The sequence below is a fragment of the Hemicordylus capensis genome, chromosome 1, assembly GCF_027244095.1.
Source record: "Hemicordylus capensis ecotype Gifberg chromosome 1, rHemCap1.1.pri, whole genome shotgun sequence".
Lineage (NCBI taxonomy): Eukaryota > Metazoa > Chordata > Lepidosauria > Squamata > Cordylidae > Hemicordylus > Hemicordylus capensis.
In genome coordinates, this window is record NC_069657.1 from 85,780,275 (window position 1) to 85,794,746 (window position 14,472).

A 14,472-nucleotide genomic window follows, 5' to 3' on the forward strand; every position below is an offset into this window, starting at 1 on the left:
GGACCTCCAATTTCCTATTTCATCTGAATTTGGCCACAGTCTCACCAGTCTAGAAGAACTTTATCCTTCCCGGCTGCATCTGCTGGACAATGTTTGTATCCTACTCTTTCCAAGAAGCTCAAAACAGTATTTTAGCCTCACAACAACCCTGTGAAGTAGGCCTGAATATATCTGATAGTGTTTTATCTGAAAGTTTCATCTATACATTTTGAGACTGAAAGTTAGTGATTTGCCCAGGGCTAGTAAGCTTCAAAGTAAGCCCCTTGTAAGCTTCAAAGCTGCAAACTCCATCACTCCAGAACATGGCTTGCCTTAATCATCAATAGTCAGCAGAAACCCTTTCTCAAGAATCATACGTTTAAGCACAGATACCCTGGCTGCTTCACATATTACATTTCTAGGTGTAATAAATTCACCTAAAATATAATGGTGAATGAGCACATGTGTCATACAGGTACACCCAGCAGAGAACCTGGATTGGCTGCAAGAACCAATTCTCACAGTACATTTTAAAGACATGCATACCAAGACTTTGTGAGATTTTGGAAGTAGGCTCATATTTTAGGAGTACACCTCAGGGTGCAACTACAATTTATGTGTCGTTAGCTCCCTGATCCTGCCTCCCCACCACCAGGTAAGGCTTTCTTTTCACCAGGTAAAGTAGGTATGAGTGGTCTCGCATGGAGTGGAGGATCAAGAATTGTCTAATCCCTCAGCCACACACATCCCAGCTGCTTCTTTCCTTGAGAGATTAAGAGAATCACATGGAGACCTGTATGGTACCTTTACGTTTTACACTGTGAGGCAACCCACAGGTCCTGGACAGAGGGATTTTTTCAACCAGGAAAATAGCACTGGGGAAAGGGCATGGCTTTCCTCCCCCAGCACTGTGATCACAATTTGAATCACTCCTTCCCCCACAGTTGCATTTGCTTCTTTTTTCTTTTCTTTTCTTTAAAAGGGAGAGATTCAATCACAGATTTCCTGCCATTGACTTAGTTTGGCTCTGGCAGGCAGGGCTGTCCTTAGGGCATGGCAAGCAGGGCAGACCACCCCAGGCCCCGCTCTTTTAACCCCCATTAGAATTAACTGGAAGGAGGCCCCACACAGGCTGATTTGCCCTGGCCCCCGGCCCCCACCAGGGCTCTCTAAGGATAGCCCTGCTGGCAGGGCTCAGAGCAGCTGAAAGAAAACCTGCTTAGTGATGCTGAGGCTGAACTCCAAAATGAACACAAATAGGCTTTCACTTATATTAGTATCAGGGAGCAATTCAGCTGACCATAATCCTGAGTCTGACTATGATCCTGAGGGTCAGAAGGAATATTCCCAGCTGTGGGGTGGCTAGAGAAGTCCAACTGCACCCTCTTATGTATGTGGTAGCATCTGAAGCACAGAGGAACATAAGAGGGCTCTGTCCTACCCCCAGCTTTTTCTCCACACCCAGCTGCTCTGCTCTTCAGCTGGGGCTGTAATACCTCCCATTGCCAATTGCATAATGACCTATACCAGTTCCCACCCAACCCACCCCCACCCCCATGCCTTCCCCATCTGCCTCACAGAGCAGCACCTGCCTTCCAGGGCACTTTCCTTGACTAACATCACTGGGGAAATCTTCTTACTTAGTAAGTAGAGCCATATCCCAGAACAGCAGATGATTAAAAATAGCCTCTCATGCTTGCGATGGAACCTTCCTCCCTTTGTAGACTAAACAACAGAGAAGCAGATAAAAGGATTACAGATGGCCAGCCTGTGAACAGTTACAGCATGGAGCACTGACTGAGATCGACACCCCACCAGATGGAGAGGGAACACTGCATAGAAAGGGGGGTTAAAAGAACCTTCCAGTATCACACCACTCCTCAGCCAACCTAAGTCAGTGACCATTCACACACTTTCTTGCTGCTTCTACCAATGTTCCCATTTCTCCCAATCTCTTTAAATACTCAAAGCTAGTCCTCCCACCCCCAGTAAAAATGCTCTCCACCACAGGCCCTCCCCATACGCTTAATGAGTTATTTGTTTCCTTGAATCTGATACAGTGAGTTCAAGTCCATGGAAACTTATGCCACAAAAAACCAATTAGTCTTTTAAATGCCATAAGAGTCTTTACTATGTTTGCTGTAAAAGAAAACATGGCTATCATTTTGGAGTATGCATAGCAATAATAGTAATAAGGCTCCTGGTTGTTTAGGGGGCACATCATGGAGCTTCATCTTTCCTGACAGTTATTTCTATGGTACCCCAGATATAACTGAATATGGTCCCACAATCCTCTGAGCTGGGATCAGTATTTTCATTCAGATAGTGCCTTGATGCGAAAAAAGAAAAAGAGCCCCATGGATTGGATATACTGTATGATGCACATTATAAGACAATTTTGATGCAGGATATTGATAAAACTCCAATAATCATGCTGAGAATATCTGGAGAAAAGTGGGCATTTCCCATTCTCATGGTTAAAATGTCACAGCAAACAGCAGGGAATCTCAGAGAAAACTGTTTGATCTTTTAAAGTTAAAAAAAGTACAGGGAAGTGTCAACCTCTCAGTTTTATTCCTCCCACCCACACTCTCTTGCACACACAAACACACACACCAGAATACAAACAAAGCCTCAATTCACCAGCAGAGCTATGGCCTCCCAGACAAAAGTCTCCTGAAAGAGGGATTAACTCCCTCCAGGCTCAGTGGAACACAAAACAAATGCCTATCTAGGGTAGCCACTGGTCCCTACATAGTGTCATTTCTGAAAATGTAATTCTCCCCAACTTGTGCCCAGCCTCAGCCAATACCTCATACTGCCCACATCTCTTGCCTTTTAACCCCTGGAGACATAATCTAATCCATGGCTTTCCAGGTCTCAGTCCAAAAGGTATTTTGAATGGCAGGAACATATACTGAGCATGGCCAGGATCAAGCATGCCCCTCACCACTGAGTAACCCCAGCTGCCCCCAGACACCTTGAACTGTGGAGCAGCACTTCTAGATAAAGACTTGATAAAGCCCCAGAACCTTCCATTTTAGAAATCAAGCACAATACCCTGCAATCCCAGGGACTTCAGCTGCTCCCACCACTCCTGTGGAAATGGAATATGCACAACTCCAGAAAAATAATTTTCTCCAGAACACCCTGTTATTACAGTGATAGGATAAGCAAGCAACCCAAGCAGTGGAAGCATATTCTCAAACACCCCCCCCCCCCCCAGTATGCAACTAATTGGAAGAAACATCTAGAGGTTGGAAATGTGAGTTTAGAGAAATGGAGGTTGTTGTTGTTGTTTTGTTTTTGTTCATCATTGCCTTTTTGGGGAGTTGCGGGGGTGGGGTGGGGAGGAACATTGTTCGGTTTCCTGAATCTGACCACTAAGTGGTGGTTTGTTGTCGCAGCGACGAAGGGAAGTCTCCAGTCCAGCGACAGCCTATTTCTATCGCGAGTCCCCCAGCCCAGCCCAGCCCCCTTCCTCGCCCGAGTGCGGGGGGCCTGGGGGCTCACCTGCGTCCGAGGCACCTGTGGGAAGAGATTGAGCGTTGTGGGCCGCTTGGGTCGGTAGGTGTCCATGGTTACAGGCGGGGGCTCCTTCTTGATCGGCTCAGGCGCCGTCCCTTCGTCGGCAGGGGTCTCCACGGTAGCATCAATCAGGTCTAGCTGTAGCATCTCCGCCTGGAGCCGACTCGCCTCCCCGCCACCCACTCCGAGAACGCTACTGGCCTGCAGATTCACATGGCTCTGCCAGGATATACGAGAGAGAGAGAGAGAGAGAGAGATCGTGAGGCGAGGGGAGGAGGAGGAGGGGAGGTCGGGTCAGGCTGTCCTGTCGCGTCTCATCAGCAGTTGTCGCTGTCTAAGGAGGCCTGCATAGGGTCGTGCCTTTTTGCTTTTAAAAGAGCACGAAGACATTTTTTTTTTTAAAAAACGCCCTGTACAATTGTTAGAATTCCTCAAGGTTAGCAAAAACGGGAACACGAATACACATACAACCCACGCACCCACCCCCCTTTTGTACAGGATTCCTGTAGTACAAAAAAATACAGAGCCGTAGATGGTAAGCCTACCTCTGTACTGCACTAATTCAGTCTGTAGGTGGAGATTTGCATTTTAGAAAGCTCCTCTGTATAATCAATAATATCAGGGTGTGTGTGCGCTATATATTAGAGAGGAATGTTCTAACCAAGCCTCCCTGTCATGCTAGTTTTCTATGTGCAGATATTTTGTGTCTGTGCAGGAACAGTCCTTCATGTGCACCTGGCCAGACCTATAGTCTGTAGCCATAAGAACAGCCCTGGTGGATCAGGCCCAAGGTCCATCTAGCCCAGCATCCGGTTTCACACAGTGGCCCACCAGGTGCTGCTCAGAAGCCCACAGGCAGGAGTTGAGGGCATGTCCTCTCTCCTGCTGTTACTCCCCTGCAACTGGTATTCACAGGCATCCTGCCTCTGAGGCTGGAGGTGGCCCACAGCCCTCCGACTAGTAGCCCTCTCCTCCATGAAGTTTTCCAAACCTCTCTTAAAGCCTCCCAGGTTGTTGGCTGTCACCACATCTTGTGGCAGAGAATTCCACAAGTTGATTATGCGTTGTGTGAAAAAGTACTTCTGTTTGTTGGTCCTAGATTTCCTGGCAATCAATTTCATGGGATGACCCCTGGTTCTAGCATGATGGGAGAGGGAGAAGAATTTCTCTCTATCTACTTTCTCCACACCATGCATGATTTTATAGACCTCTATCACGTCTCCCCACAGTCGTATTTTTTGTAAAGTAAACTAAGCCCTGCCCAGATGCATGTTTACCAGCTCACAGAGAACTAAATCAGAGAAAGGGGGCTCTGGCCACCTATCCACATACTAGATGCACAAGTCAGTGGTGGCAATGGATGGCTTGGATAGAAGTCCACCTGGGAACCAAATGTAGGTCACCATGAGGTCATTCACACAACCAAAAACTGTGTTCTACCTAGGTTTGGGAGCTTTGTATGCTTCCAGTTTTTGGCTGTGTGGAAGCAAGGTAAGAGGAAAACCTGGGTAGAAGTGATTGTGTGGAAGCAAGGTTGGAGGGAAAGCGATTTTGCTCTCAAACCCAGGCAGAACACAGTTTTTTGGACAAGCTGAAAGAAAGAAGGAAAAGCAGCCATTCTCTGCAGTCCATGTGGAGTGCAGGGAGGAAAAACAATGGCACATAACATTGTGCCCACATATACAGCCTCTAAACCTGAAATTAATGCATCCAGGCAGAAATTCATCAGGGGGCATCCCTAGAAAGTGATTAGGGAAGCTGCATCTGTTAAATGTCTGCCTAGATACATCTCGCCCCAGCCCAATGTCTAACTGAAAGACCAAGGCAAAGTATGCATGTATGGGGCCTCATTTCTAAAGCTATCATCATATACCAGACTGTACAAAGTCTTTACATCTTATATGGCATGGAACTTAAGATGGGCACCTTAAAGAGCATGAGTGAAAATGTAAAGCATCTTAACTCTTCTTAAACTAAAGGTGTTCTTTAGATTACTGAATTTCCAATTTCCAAGGAAGTAAAATGAACGTGATCCAGTAGCGAGGGCTGCCTGCCTAGAAATGAGCTCTGGGGAGCTCGCCCGGGCCCCCTGGATCACGGGCCCCACCCATGCAAAGGGGATGGGGCCTGGGATCCACAGAGCCCAGGCAAGCTCTCCAGAGCTCATTTCTAGGCAGGCAGCCCTCGCTGCTGTATAATGTTCATTTCGCTTCCTTGAAGTGACTGTTATCCAGCAGCAAGGGCTGCCTGCCTAGAAATGAGCTCCGGAGAGCTCCCGGAGGAGGCAGCCCCCACCAGCTCCAAATTTTTGGGGTGTGTGTGTGATTTTTATTAGTGATTCCTCACAGGTCGGTACCCAACGCCTCGTGGACTGGCACCGGTCTGTGGACCTGTGGTTGAAAAACACTGCCCCAGAGAACAAAAGCCCCCACCCCCAGTAAAACTCCAACTTTTAAAAGGGATGGAAACCTATAGGAGCCCTTCTTTTTCTCCTTCCTTCACTCAGGACACGAGGGCCTTGAGCAGCAGCCCTGCCCTGCTTTCTAAGGCCTGTTCTCTGGCTACAGTAGAGCTCTGAGGAGCTGATATGAGCTCTTCTGGCCTTGGCTCTTCTTAAAGTTGTGGCATGTTTTAATGATACTTATTAGTGTCTGTCTCTTTTCCTTCTGTCTAGAAAGTAGTATATTTTAAAAGTTGTACACAAGTGACATAGCCTCTGAGCATAGATGAAGTAGATTTCTTCCCTTTAAGCCTCAGACCTCCACTTAATGCTTAATGGCTGATAGGATAATGGCTTACTCAAAGTAGTCTCATTGAAATTAACAGGACCTTAGGCATTCCATTTTTCTCCCCTCTCCCAACACCATTTTTCAGGAATTGCTTAACTGTTCCCTCATTAAATGGAATTAAGTCCCACTGAGTTTAATGGAGTTTACTTCCTTCTAGGTGTGTACATAAAACTGCAGGTTTAGTTATCAAAATGCTGCTGGAAAAGCCATTTTGGAATGGCGGTATAGAAATTGAATAAATAAATAAAAATAAAATAAAAAGGCACGTGTACTCCAGCCCAGCATCCTCTTTCTCACAGTGCTCAGCTACATGCTTCCAGAAAGCTCCAAAGAAGTGCAGCAGGGAAATCCAGAAACCATTCCCACCCACTGCCAACAAACTATTATTGTGGTATGGACTGCCCCTGAACATGGAGGTTCTACATGAGAGCCAAACCACCTGTGGATATGGAAGTATTCATTTCTTAAGTACGGCCAAATGAAGAGTTTGGCTCTGATGTAGAGCCTCCATGTTCAAGAGGTTCTTATTCTTATGATTCTTTTTCTATGTAAACCATTTTGATAATTTATTTGTTGAAAAGTGTTGTTATTTCACCTAAACCTGTGTTAGTCATATTATTATGATCAAACTGTTCACGAGTTTTAAACAAGAGTTTCCCCCATTTTCTCACCAACCCTATTCCCACTTTACACAAAAAGTGAGAATAGAAGTTTGAGAGCAATTTAAAGTGCAGAAAGAATGTATTGCTAGGGGGCTGAATCCCTTCTTCCCCAAAGTCCACCCCCCAGGTAATTTTTCACCCAGTCTGGTTGTGATATTGGAAGAGCGCCTAACATGTGGGGAATTGGTTGGGGAAAGGCTGCAGGGAGAAAAGAGCCAGATGGGTGGGGGGTTCAGTACCAGATACCAACTTTGTGCTTTAAATTCAGCCCCAGATCCCACTTTACCTGGGGCAGATCCACAGTCAAAAGCATGTGATCCATGGATTTGGGCCATGGAGCTTGGGGACAATGGAGCTGACCCCCTGCACTATTTTCCATCTCCCCAAGTGCTATTTCCCCACTGAGGAAAACATATGGATATCCACACAAAGAAAAGATACAGGTTCAGAGGCTTGCTGTGGCTGCTTCCTTCCTTCCTTCCTTCCTTTTTTCTTTTTAAAGAAACTTTGGGAGATCTGATTGTGGATCACTTGTATCTTATCTAGTTTGATGTTTATACAAGCTGGTACAGAAATAATCTTGGCCACCTATTGTATTGAGAGCCAATCCATATAACGTATACCAGTCCTAGTTTCAGTGCCCTATACTAGACAAGTAAACTAAGGCTCTGTCTGCATTAGCTGCCTTTCCCATGTTCCTCTGCAACCTTGGGGCACAGATTGCACTGTTCTCTATGGCCCATCACTGTTTGTAGTCTACCTGGTGGGTTTTCCTGTAGTACAATCTGCCTCATTAAAGTAATTCAAGCTTATTCTTGATTGGTGTGGACCTAAACCTTGCGTTCTCCTTTCCTGAGCATTGTTCTACCCTTCTTTCCTCGGTATCGGAGATTGTATTTTCTTGTTATGGTGAATTTCTGCAGTTGCAACCATGTCTTTACATATTTTGCTGATTTGGTCTGCTAGCAGAAGTTAAGGCCCCGTTATTTTAGGATTTCCAGTAACTGTACAGCAACTGCACCGTCTCTTCACAATCTTTCCTACATACCCACTTCTTTAGCCATATTACATCAAATCTATTGGAGTGTGGAGGAGTGCATGGATAGAAATGTTCAAAAACAGTGGAAAGAAAAAGAAAGAAAGAAAGAAAGAAAGAAAGAAAGAAAGAAAGAAAGAAAGAAAGAAAGAAAGAAAATCCCAAGCAGGAAACCTGGAGATTGACACTTACAGTATGCACATGGGAAATGCACAACAATTAATGCCAGGACAATGATGCGACATGTAGCAAGAGTGTTGGTTAAAATAAAGAGAAGCAGAAATAAGGATATCTGCATCACTCCTTTCCGATTTACTTTCAGTCTCACTCTTCTTCAGATAAATAGAGATTTGAAAACCGCGAAGGGTCATTTTGAACACGGCAAAATGTGCAGGAAACGGGAAGCCAGTGTGTGTGGCTTTTCACATGCACACATGCATATTTCATGGCATGTAGACGTGAAGGATCCCCACTGACAAGCTGATCAGTTGCAGTTGCCAGCAGGTGCACATGCAGAGAGATATACGTGTGTGTGACTTCCATGATAATCCATATATAAAGCTCCCACACTATTTTGTGTAGGAATTTTGTCACATTTGTAGAAATTAGCCAGACCAAACTTGGGACGGGAGAGAGCAAATTCCAGAAATATGTGCAGCTGGTCCTGACCTCTGCTGCCACCTAGGGGGTATTGCCTAGTTCTGCACTAACAGCCTAAAGAAGAGACATTGATCACGGCACGTTTTCCTAACTCCATTAAAATCAATAAGGAATTCAGTGCTTGACAAAACCAAATCCCCAGAGTGTCTCCACTAAAGTGCTTAATGATCATTCTAAAAATATAAATATTATGTGCTGAATTGTACTTTGACATAGGAAATGCCTTTCTCTATAACTTTCAGTAGTGAAAGAGAAATATTTTAGGTTAGAAATGAACCACTGGTGGCCTAGATTGCCATAAGACCTCCCGTCCTGTGAGGTCTTCTCAGCTGGCCCTCCTTAGTGTCCCGGGCCCTGGTGTAGTGCATGGTGCCTGGGCCCAGAGGAGGGCCTTCTCTCTGCCCCTCTTCTTTGAAACACTCTTCCCCCCCCCTTCATTAACCCCCTTCCCTGGCTGCTTTTAAAGCCCTTCTTAAGACACACCGGTTTCACCAGGCATTTGCCTAGATAGATAGATAGATAGATAGATAGATAGATAGATAGATAGATAGATAGATAGTTGTTGGTATTTCTGTTGTTCACCACCTAGAGTCTTTGGAGGAGGGGGTATATAAGAAGTTTAAATTAAAAAAAACAAAAAACCACAGAGCCAGAAGGATCCAAAAAGCACATCTAGTTTAACTCATTGGCACAAAGCAGAACCACCCACCCACCAGCCTCACTACACTTCAGCTATAAGGGTGTCCCCCCAGCAGATGTACCACAGAAAGGTCCTTTCAGGGGAAAAAAAGCTCCAGATGACACAAACAAATGAGCCAAATTATGTACCACAGTGGAAGGCAACCCCTTTCCAGACAACCTGAGCTGTAGAGAAACTTCTTCCCAACACCAAACATGACAATCAGCTGAGCCAACAATGGCATCTTTCAAAAGGCCATTTTACAGTGATGGGCATCCTGCCTTTCAACATCATGTCTCTAAAAGTGGATGCGGCAGTTCCTCACATCACAGAGAAAGGTGAAGGAATTGCATTCCCCCAATCCCAACTTCAGTTATCTGCAACTATGTTGGGCTGCCTTTGTACGTAGTTCGGAAACTGCAACTGATGCAGAATGTGGCAGCCAAGTTGGTCTCCGGGGCCACCCGTAGAGACCATATTACTCCTATTTTAAAAGAACTGTACTGGCTGCCAATTAGTTTCTGGGCAAAATACAAAGCACTGGTTATTACCTATAAAGCCCTGAATGGCTTGAGCCCAGGGTATTTAAGAGAGTGCCTTCTTCTTTATGAGCCCCGCCGCCTATTAAGATCATCAGGGGAGGTCTGGTTGCGGTTGTCACCAGCTTACATGGTGGCAACCCAAAACCGGGTCCTCTCTAGAGTTGACTCAAGGCTTTGGAACACACTCCCAAATAAAGATTCTCCCCATCTCTGGTTGTTTTTAAACAGCTTTTGAAGACACACCTGTTTCATCAGGGTTTTAGTTTATGATGTCTTAGGGTTTTAAAGTTTTATTTATGGTAAATTAAATCTGTTTTATATGATTTTTAGGTTTTAGCTGCTGTTTAAGTTGTAAACCTCCCTGAGATTTTATATGGGGCGTTATATAAATGCGTAAAATAAATTAATAAATAAACGCCCGAAGGTTTACAGACAACCTATGCAAATATATTTACACCCCCACCCAAGCCTGGGATTTTTGTAGCCTCAGGACTTGAACAGTGTTGTAAGCTTGATCACTGCAAATGAATGGTCATGGACCTGACAAAAGAATATAAATATTTCTTAATGTGTATGGTCTGTTTCCTGAATGGACAATTTGGTTGTAATGAAGGATTTGAAAAGTGTATGTGTGTGTCCGCACGCACAAACGCACACACATGTATGCACGTGCATGTGCAAGAGAGAGAAATACTGGTGTGGATTTTGAATTGAGTGGGAGGGAGACATTTTAGATGGTGTTGGGAACCAAACAACACACTAGGTAATGTCCATGACTGCCACTAATGACCCAGCTTAACACAGTCTGGAAGTAAGCCAGAAGTCCCCATTTGATGTAAAGAAGCAGCCATGGGGGTGCTGATCTGGCTCAAGAGCATAGCACTCAGGGCAAGACTTTCCCTCTGTATCCTTTCCCCCACCAAAAATCACCCCTCAAGGCAGCTATTTGCCCTTAAAGTGGCTACTGGCAGAGAATTGCCACTTCAGGAGCAAATAATGGTTTTGGGGTGGTTGTTGTTGTGACTTTTGGCAGGAAAATGATGCAGGGGGACCGTTCTCAGCCAGATCAGGACACCGTGGCTGCTTCTTGACCTCAAATGGGCACTCTGGCTTACTTCAAGTGTTAACCCTGCCCATGAATGATGGGTATAACATAGCACATAGCTTGGCCTTGAAGGTGCAGCCAGGGCAGTGGCTCCAACAGTTCTTTGAGGATCTGTTGTATGCTTTTTGAAGTCTGTAGGCTTCCAAAAGGCTCTTCTTGGACATTGGTAGATAAAACAAATATTACAAAGACTCTAAGTCTCCAGCACTAGCACATCCAAAGCAAATGAACTTTTATAGCTCCACCCCTAGAATTTCTTATTATTCAGAAGTGGGGAGCACATAATAATGCCATCAGCAAAATCGGGACAATTTTCAGGATTTTACAATTCTTGGAAGTGTTTTAACTTAAGGAAATGAAAGCAACTGGGCAAGGTGGACACTTCCACTCCTGGGCCCCAGTGTAAATATCCTAATGGTGTTCTCCCTAAAGCTCTGCACCCAAACAACTCCAGACGGGGTTCCATTGCTGCATGGGTTGAGAGGTTGAAGCACATGGTTGGAGCCAGCAAAAGCAAAGCATCTTGGGGCATGGAAGCAGAGGGTGCAAACACTCCACATTCCCAAAGTGAGAGAGGTCTGCCTTGCTAGGGAAGCCTGCCTTCCCACTGCAGCTCTTAACTCATAATTCTTAACTCGTAACTCATTCCATTACCACCAGGGGCATAGGGAGTTTGTTGATGGCCTGGGGATAGGCTGATGTTGTTGCCCCCCTGGCAGCTCAGGGACATTTGTCCCCACTTTTCCAAATCTGGCTATGCCACTGATTACTATTATTTCTAATTATATAGGCACAATAGTACCTGTATAGTCACACTCATCACTTCTTCTATAAGGGAGAAGAAGCACTCTCTGTTCTTCTTGGCAAAGCCTGTGGAGCCTGCCAAGTAGAACAGGACCCATTGAGCCCTGAAGCTGTGTCAGGGAGAGGGTTTTCACACAGCAAATGGTTTTGATTTCTTTGGGCACACAACTCACCCTGTAATGCAAGTACTGCGTTCAGTCTATCTGTGGGATTGGCCTACACAATACTCCCAACTGTTCCTATTTACTTATTTGTCCCTGATCAAACACTGCCCTTACTTCTACTCTTTGTGGATGCCTTGTTAAAATTTTATCAGAGCTGATAGGGTTGTCATTCTTCAGCGTTCAGCTCCATGCCCAGGAAACTTTGGTGATGAGAGAGAAAGGGAATGGAAATCAAAACACAAATCTTTTGGCTGATAAGTTATGAGAATTATGGATGTTTAAAGGATGATATAATGGAGGAATTTCAGAACTATTTTGGATCTTTGTATAAAGCAGAACATCCTTCTTTGACTGAGATAAAACAGCATTTAAATAGTTTTAGACTTCCAAGGTTGTAAAATGAACACAAGGAATTTATGGATGGTTATATTATGTGTCAAGAGGTTGTAGATTTAATTTTAAAAACATACAGAAACAAGTCTCCAGATACAGATGGTTTAACTGTAAAATTTTATTCTAAATTTAAAGACAAATTGACTCCTATTTTAGTAACAGGACAACATTGCCCAAGGGCAACAATAGTAACACAATCTTGATTTGAAGCTAATGTTTCTATGACAGATAAAAACAGAAAAAATCCAGACAGAAAAAAATCAGAATCCTATAGACCTACTTCATTGCTGAATGTTATTACAAACCTTTAATGGCTATATTGGCAAAACATCTGAATAACATTATAGCATGTTGTATAACTATCAAATAGGTTCCAACCTCAGAATAGGGATGTGCACAAATGGCTCAGGCGGCCGCCGGTGGGGCGGGGAGCGGTTCCCTTAAAAAGCAGGCAAGCAGCTCCTTACCTGCGCATCTGCTGCGCCCCACTTTCCCAGCGGCAGCTCCCACTCTCCAAAAGGCTGCACAGAGCTGCAGTAGAGGTATGCATGGAACCAGTGCCTGCCAGTTCAAAGGTGAGGGGGGATAGCTTTAAGTACTGGGGAGGGTGCTCTCACTCCCGACGCATTTCCCCCGCTGGTGCTCTCATTGAAATTGGTCCAGCGGGGTGGCAGCGTACCTCCTTGCCGCCCCAGTGCATGTCGGACCAGAAGTACCCGGACGTACTCAGTGTGCATGCACATGTCAAAGGGCCTCCGAACTGGTTCGTGCACATCCCTAAGCTGCAGCGGTGTTCCCTGCAGCCTCCGCATGGCATCTGCAGGAAACAGCACTGCAGCCATGCATAGTCTTTGGGAGAGCAGGTGCAGCCACTGGAAAAGCAACGGGGCGGTGGGCAAACAGGTAAGGAACTGCTTACCTGCTTTTTAAGGGAGTTGCTCCCTACCTTGCTGAACCGGTTCGAATGCCGGCGCCCAAGCTGGTTCAGCGCTTCCCAGAGGAGGTGCTGAATTGGCTCATGCACATCCAGTGGTGGAGCCTGACCACCAGCAGCCCGTGTGTGGCCACGGCGGTGGCCCCACTCACCCCACCCCCTGCATCTGACATCAGATGCGGGGGCTAGCCTTAAAGGCAGGGAAGAGCTGCTCCTGGACACGCCGCAAACACAGCGGCCCTTTAACTCCCAAACAGGGGCCTCACAGCCCCCACTTGGGAGCTAAACCAGCACCCCTGCATCTGATGCAGGGTGTGTGTCAGGGCTATAAAGCGCGGCCCCTGATTGGGCACGGCCCGAGTTCTTTGAACCCATTGGCCCAATGGTGGCTCCGCCCCTGTGCACATCCCTACCTCAGAAGACAATGTAGAATATTAAATGAATGATGATTCTGATTAATCTCTCTAAACAAGATGGAGAACCTCATTTAATTACTTTTTAGATGCTGAAAATACTTTTGATAGGCTATAATAGCCTTTTTTAAAGGAAGTACTAACATTTGGATTAGGAAATGGCTTTAAGACATGGATTGAATTACTGCACAGTTTTCCAGTAGTGCAACTTAATATGAATAGGCAATTATTTGCAAAAATTCAATTACAAAAATGAGCTTATCAGGAATGTCCTGTGTCCCCTTTCCTTTTTAAATTTATATATGGAAGTTGTAGCTAATAAGATCTGAGGTGATATAAATATTCCCAGCATAGAAATAAAGGAGTGGGTGACTAAGCTTATATTATATTATGCTGATGAATTTACACTGAGACAACAGCGTGACAGTTTTGTATGAATTTAATAGATTTGTTTGAAACAATTAAATGTATTAACATTAAATGTAAAAATAATGCATATGAAATTTAAATATAAAGACAAATCACAGTTGATAGGATTAAATGTGGATGACTGGTAATTACAATTGGCAAGACTAACAAGTTCAGGAAGGAAAACCTTAGAGATTCTCTTTTTAGGTATATTACTACCTGACAAGGTTACTAATATAATGCATGAGAATATTGATCTATCAGTTATTAAACTGATCTAAAGAAATGGGCTAATATTATTTATATATGAACATCTTTGGGTGGGCAGAATGGCGATTGTGAAAATTAAAGTCTTTTCTAAATTCTTACTCATTTA

At 44.8% G+C, this 14,472-nt stretch overlaps 1 protein-coding gene across 4 annotated transcripts in view; it reads right to left on the bottom strand.

Moving 5' to 3' along the window:
• The window catches only part of MAPK8IP1 (mitogen-activated protein kinase 8 interacting protein 1), an 89,021-nt gene that overhangs the window by 28,527 nt on the left and 46,022 nt on the right, over nucleotides 1–14,472 (bottom strand). For 3 of the 4 annotated variants that reach the window (XM_053278237.1, XM_053278253.1, XM_053278244.1), the window contains exon 3: nucleotides 3,493–3,726. The exons of the other annotated variant lie outside the window; for it this stretch is intronic. In XM_053278237.1, the coding sequence (XP_053134212.1) occupies nucleotides 3,493–3,726 (234 nt within the window). The remainder of the gene's footprint in view (nucleotides 1–3,492; nucleotides 3,727–14,472) is intronic. 4 annotated transcript variants of the gene reach the window in all.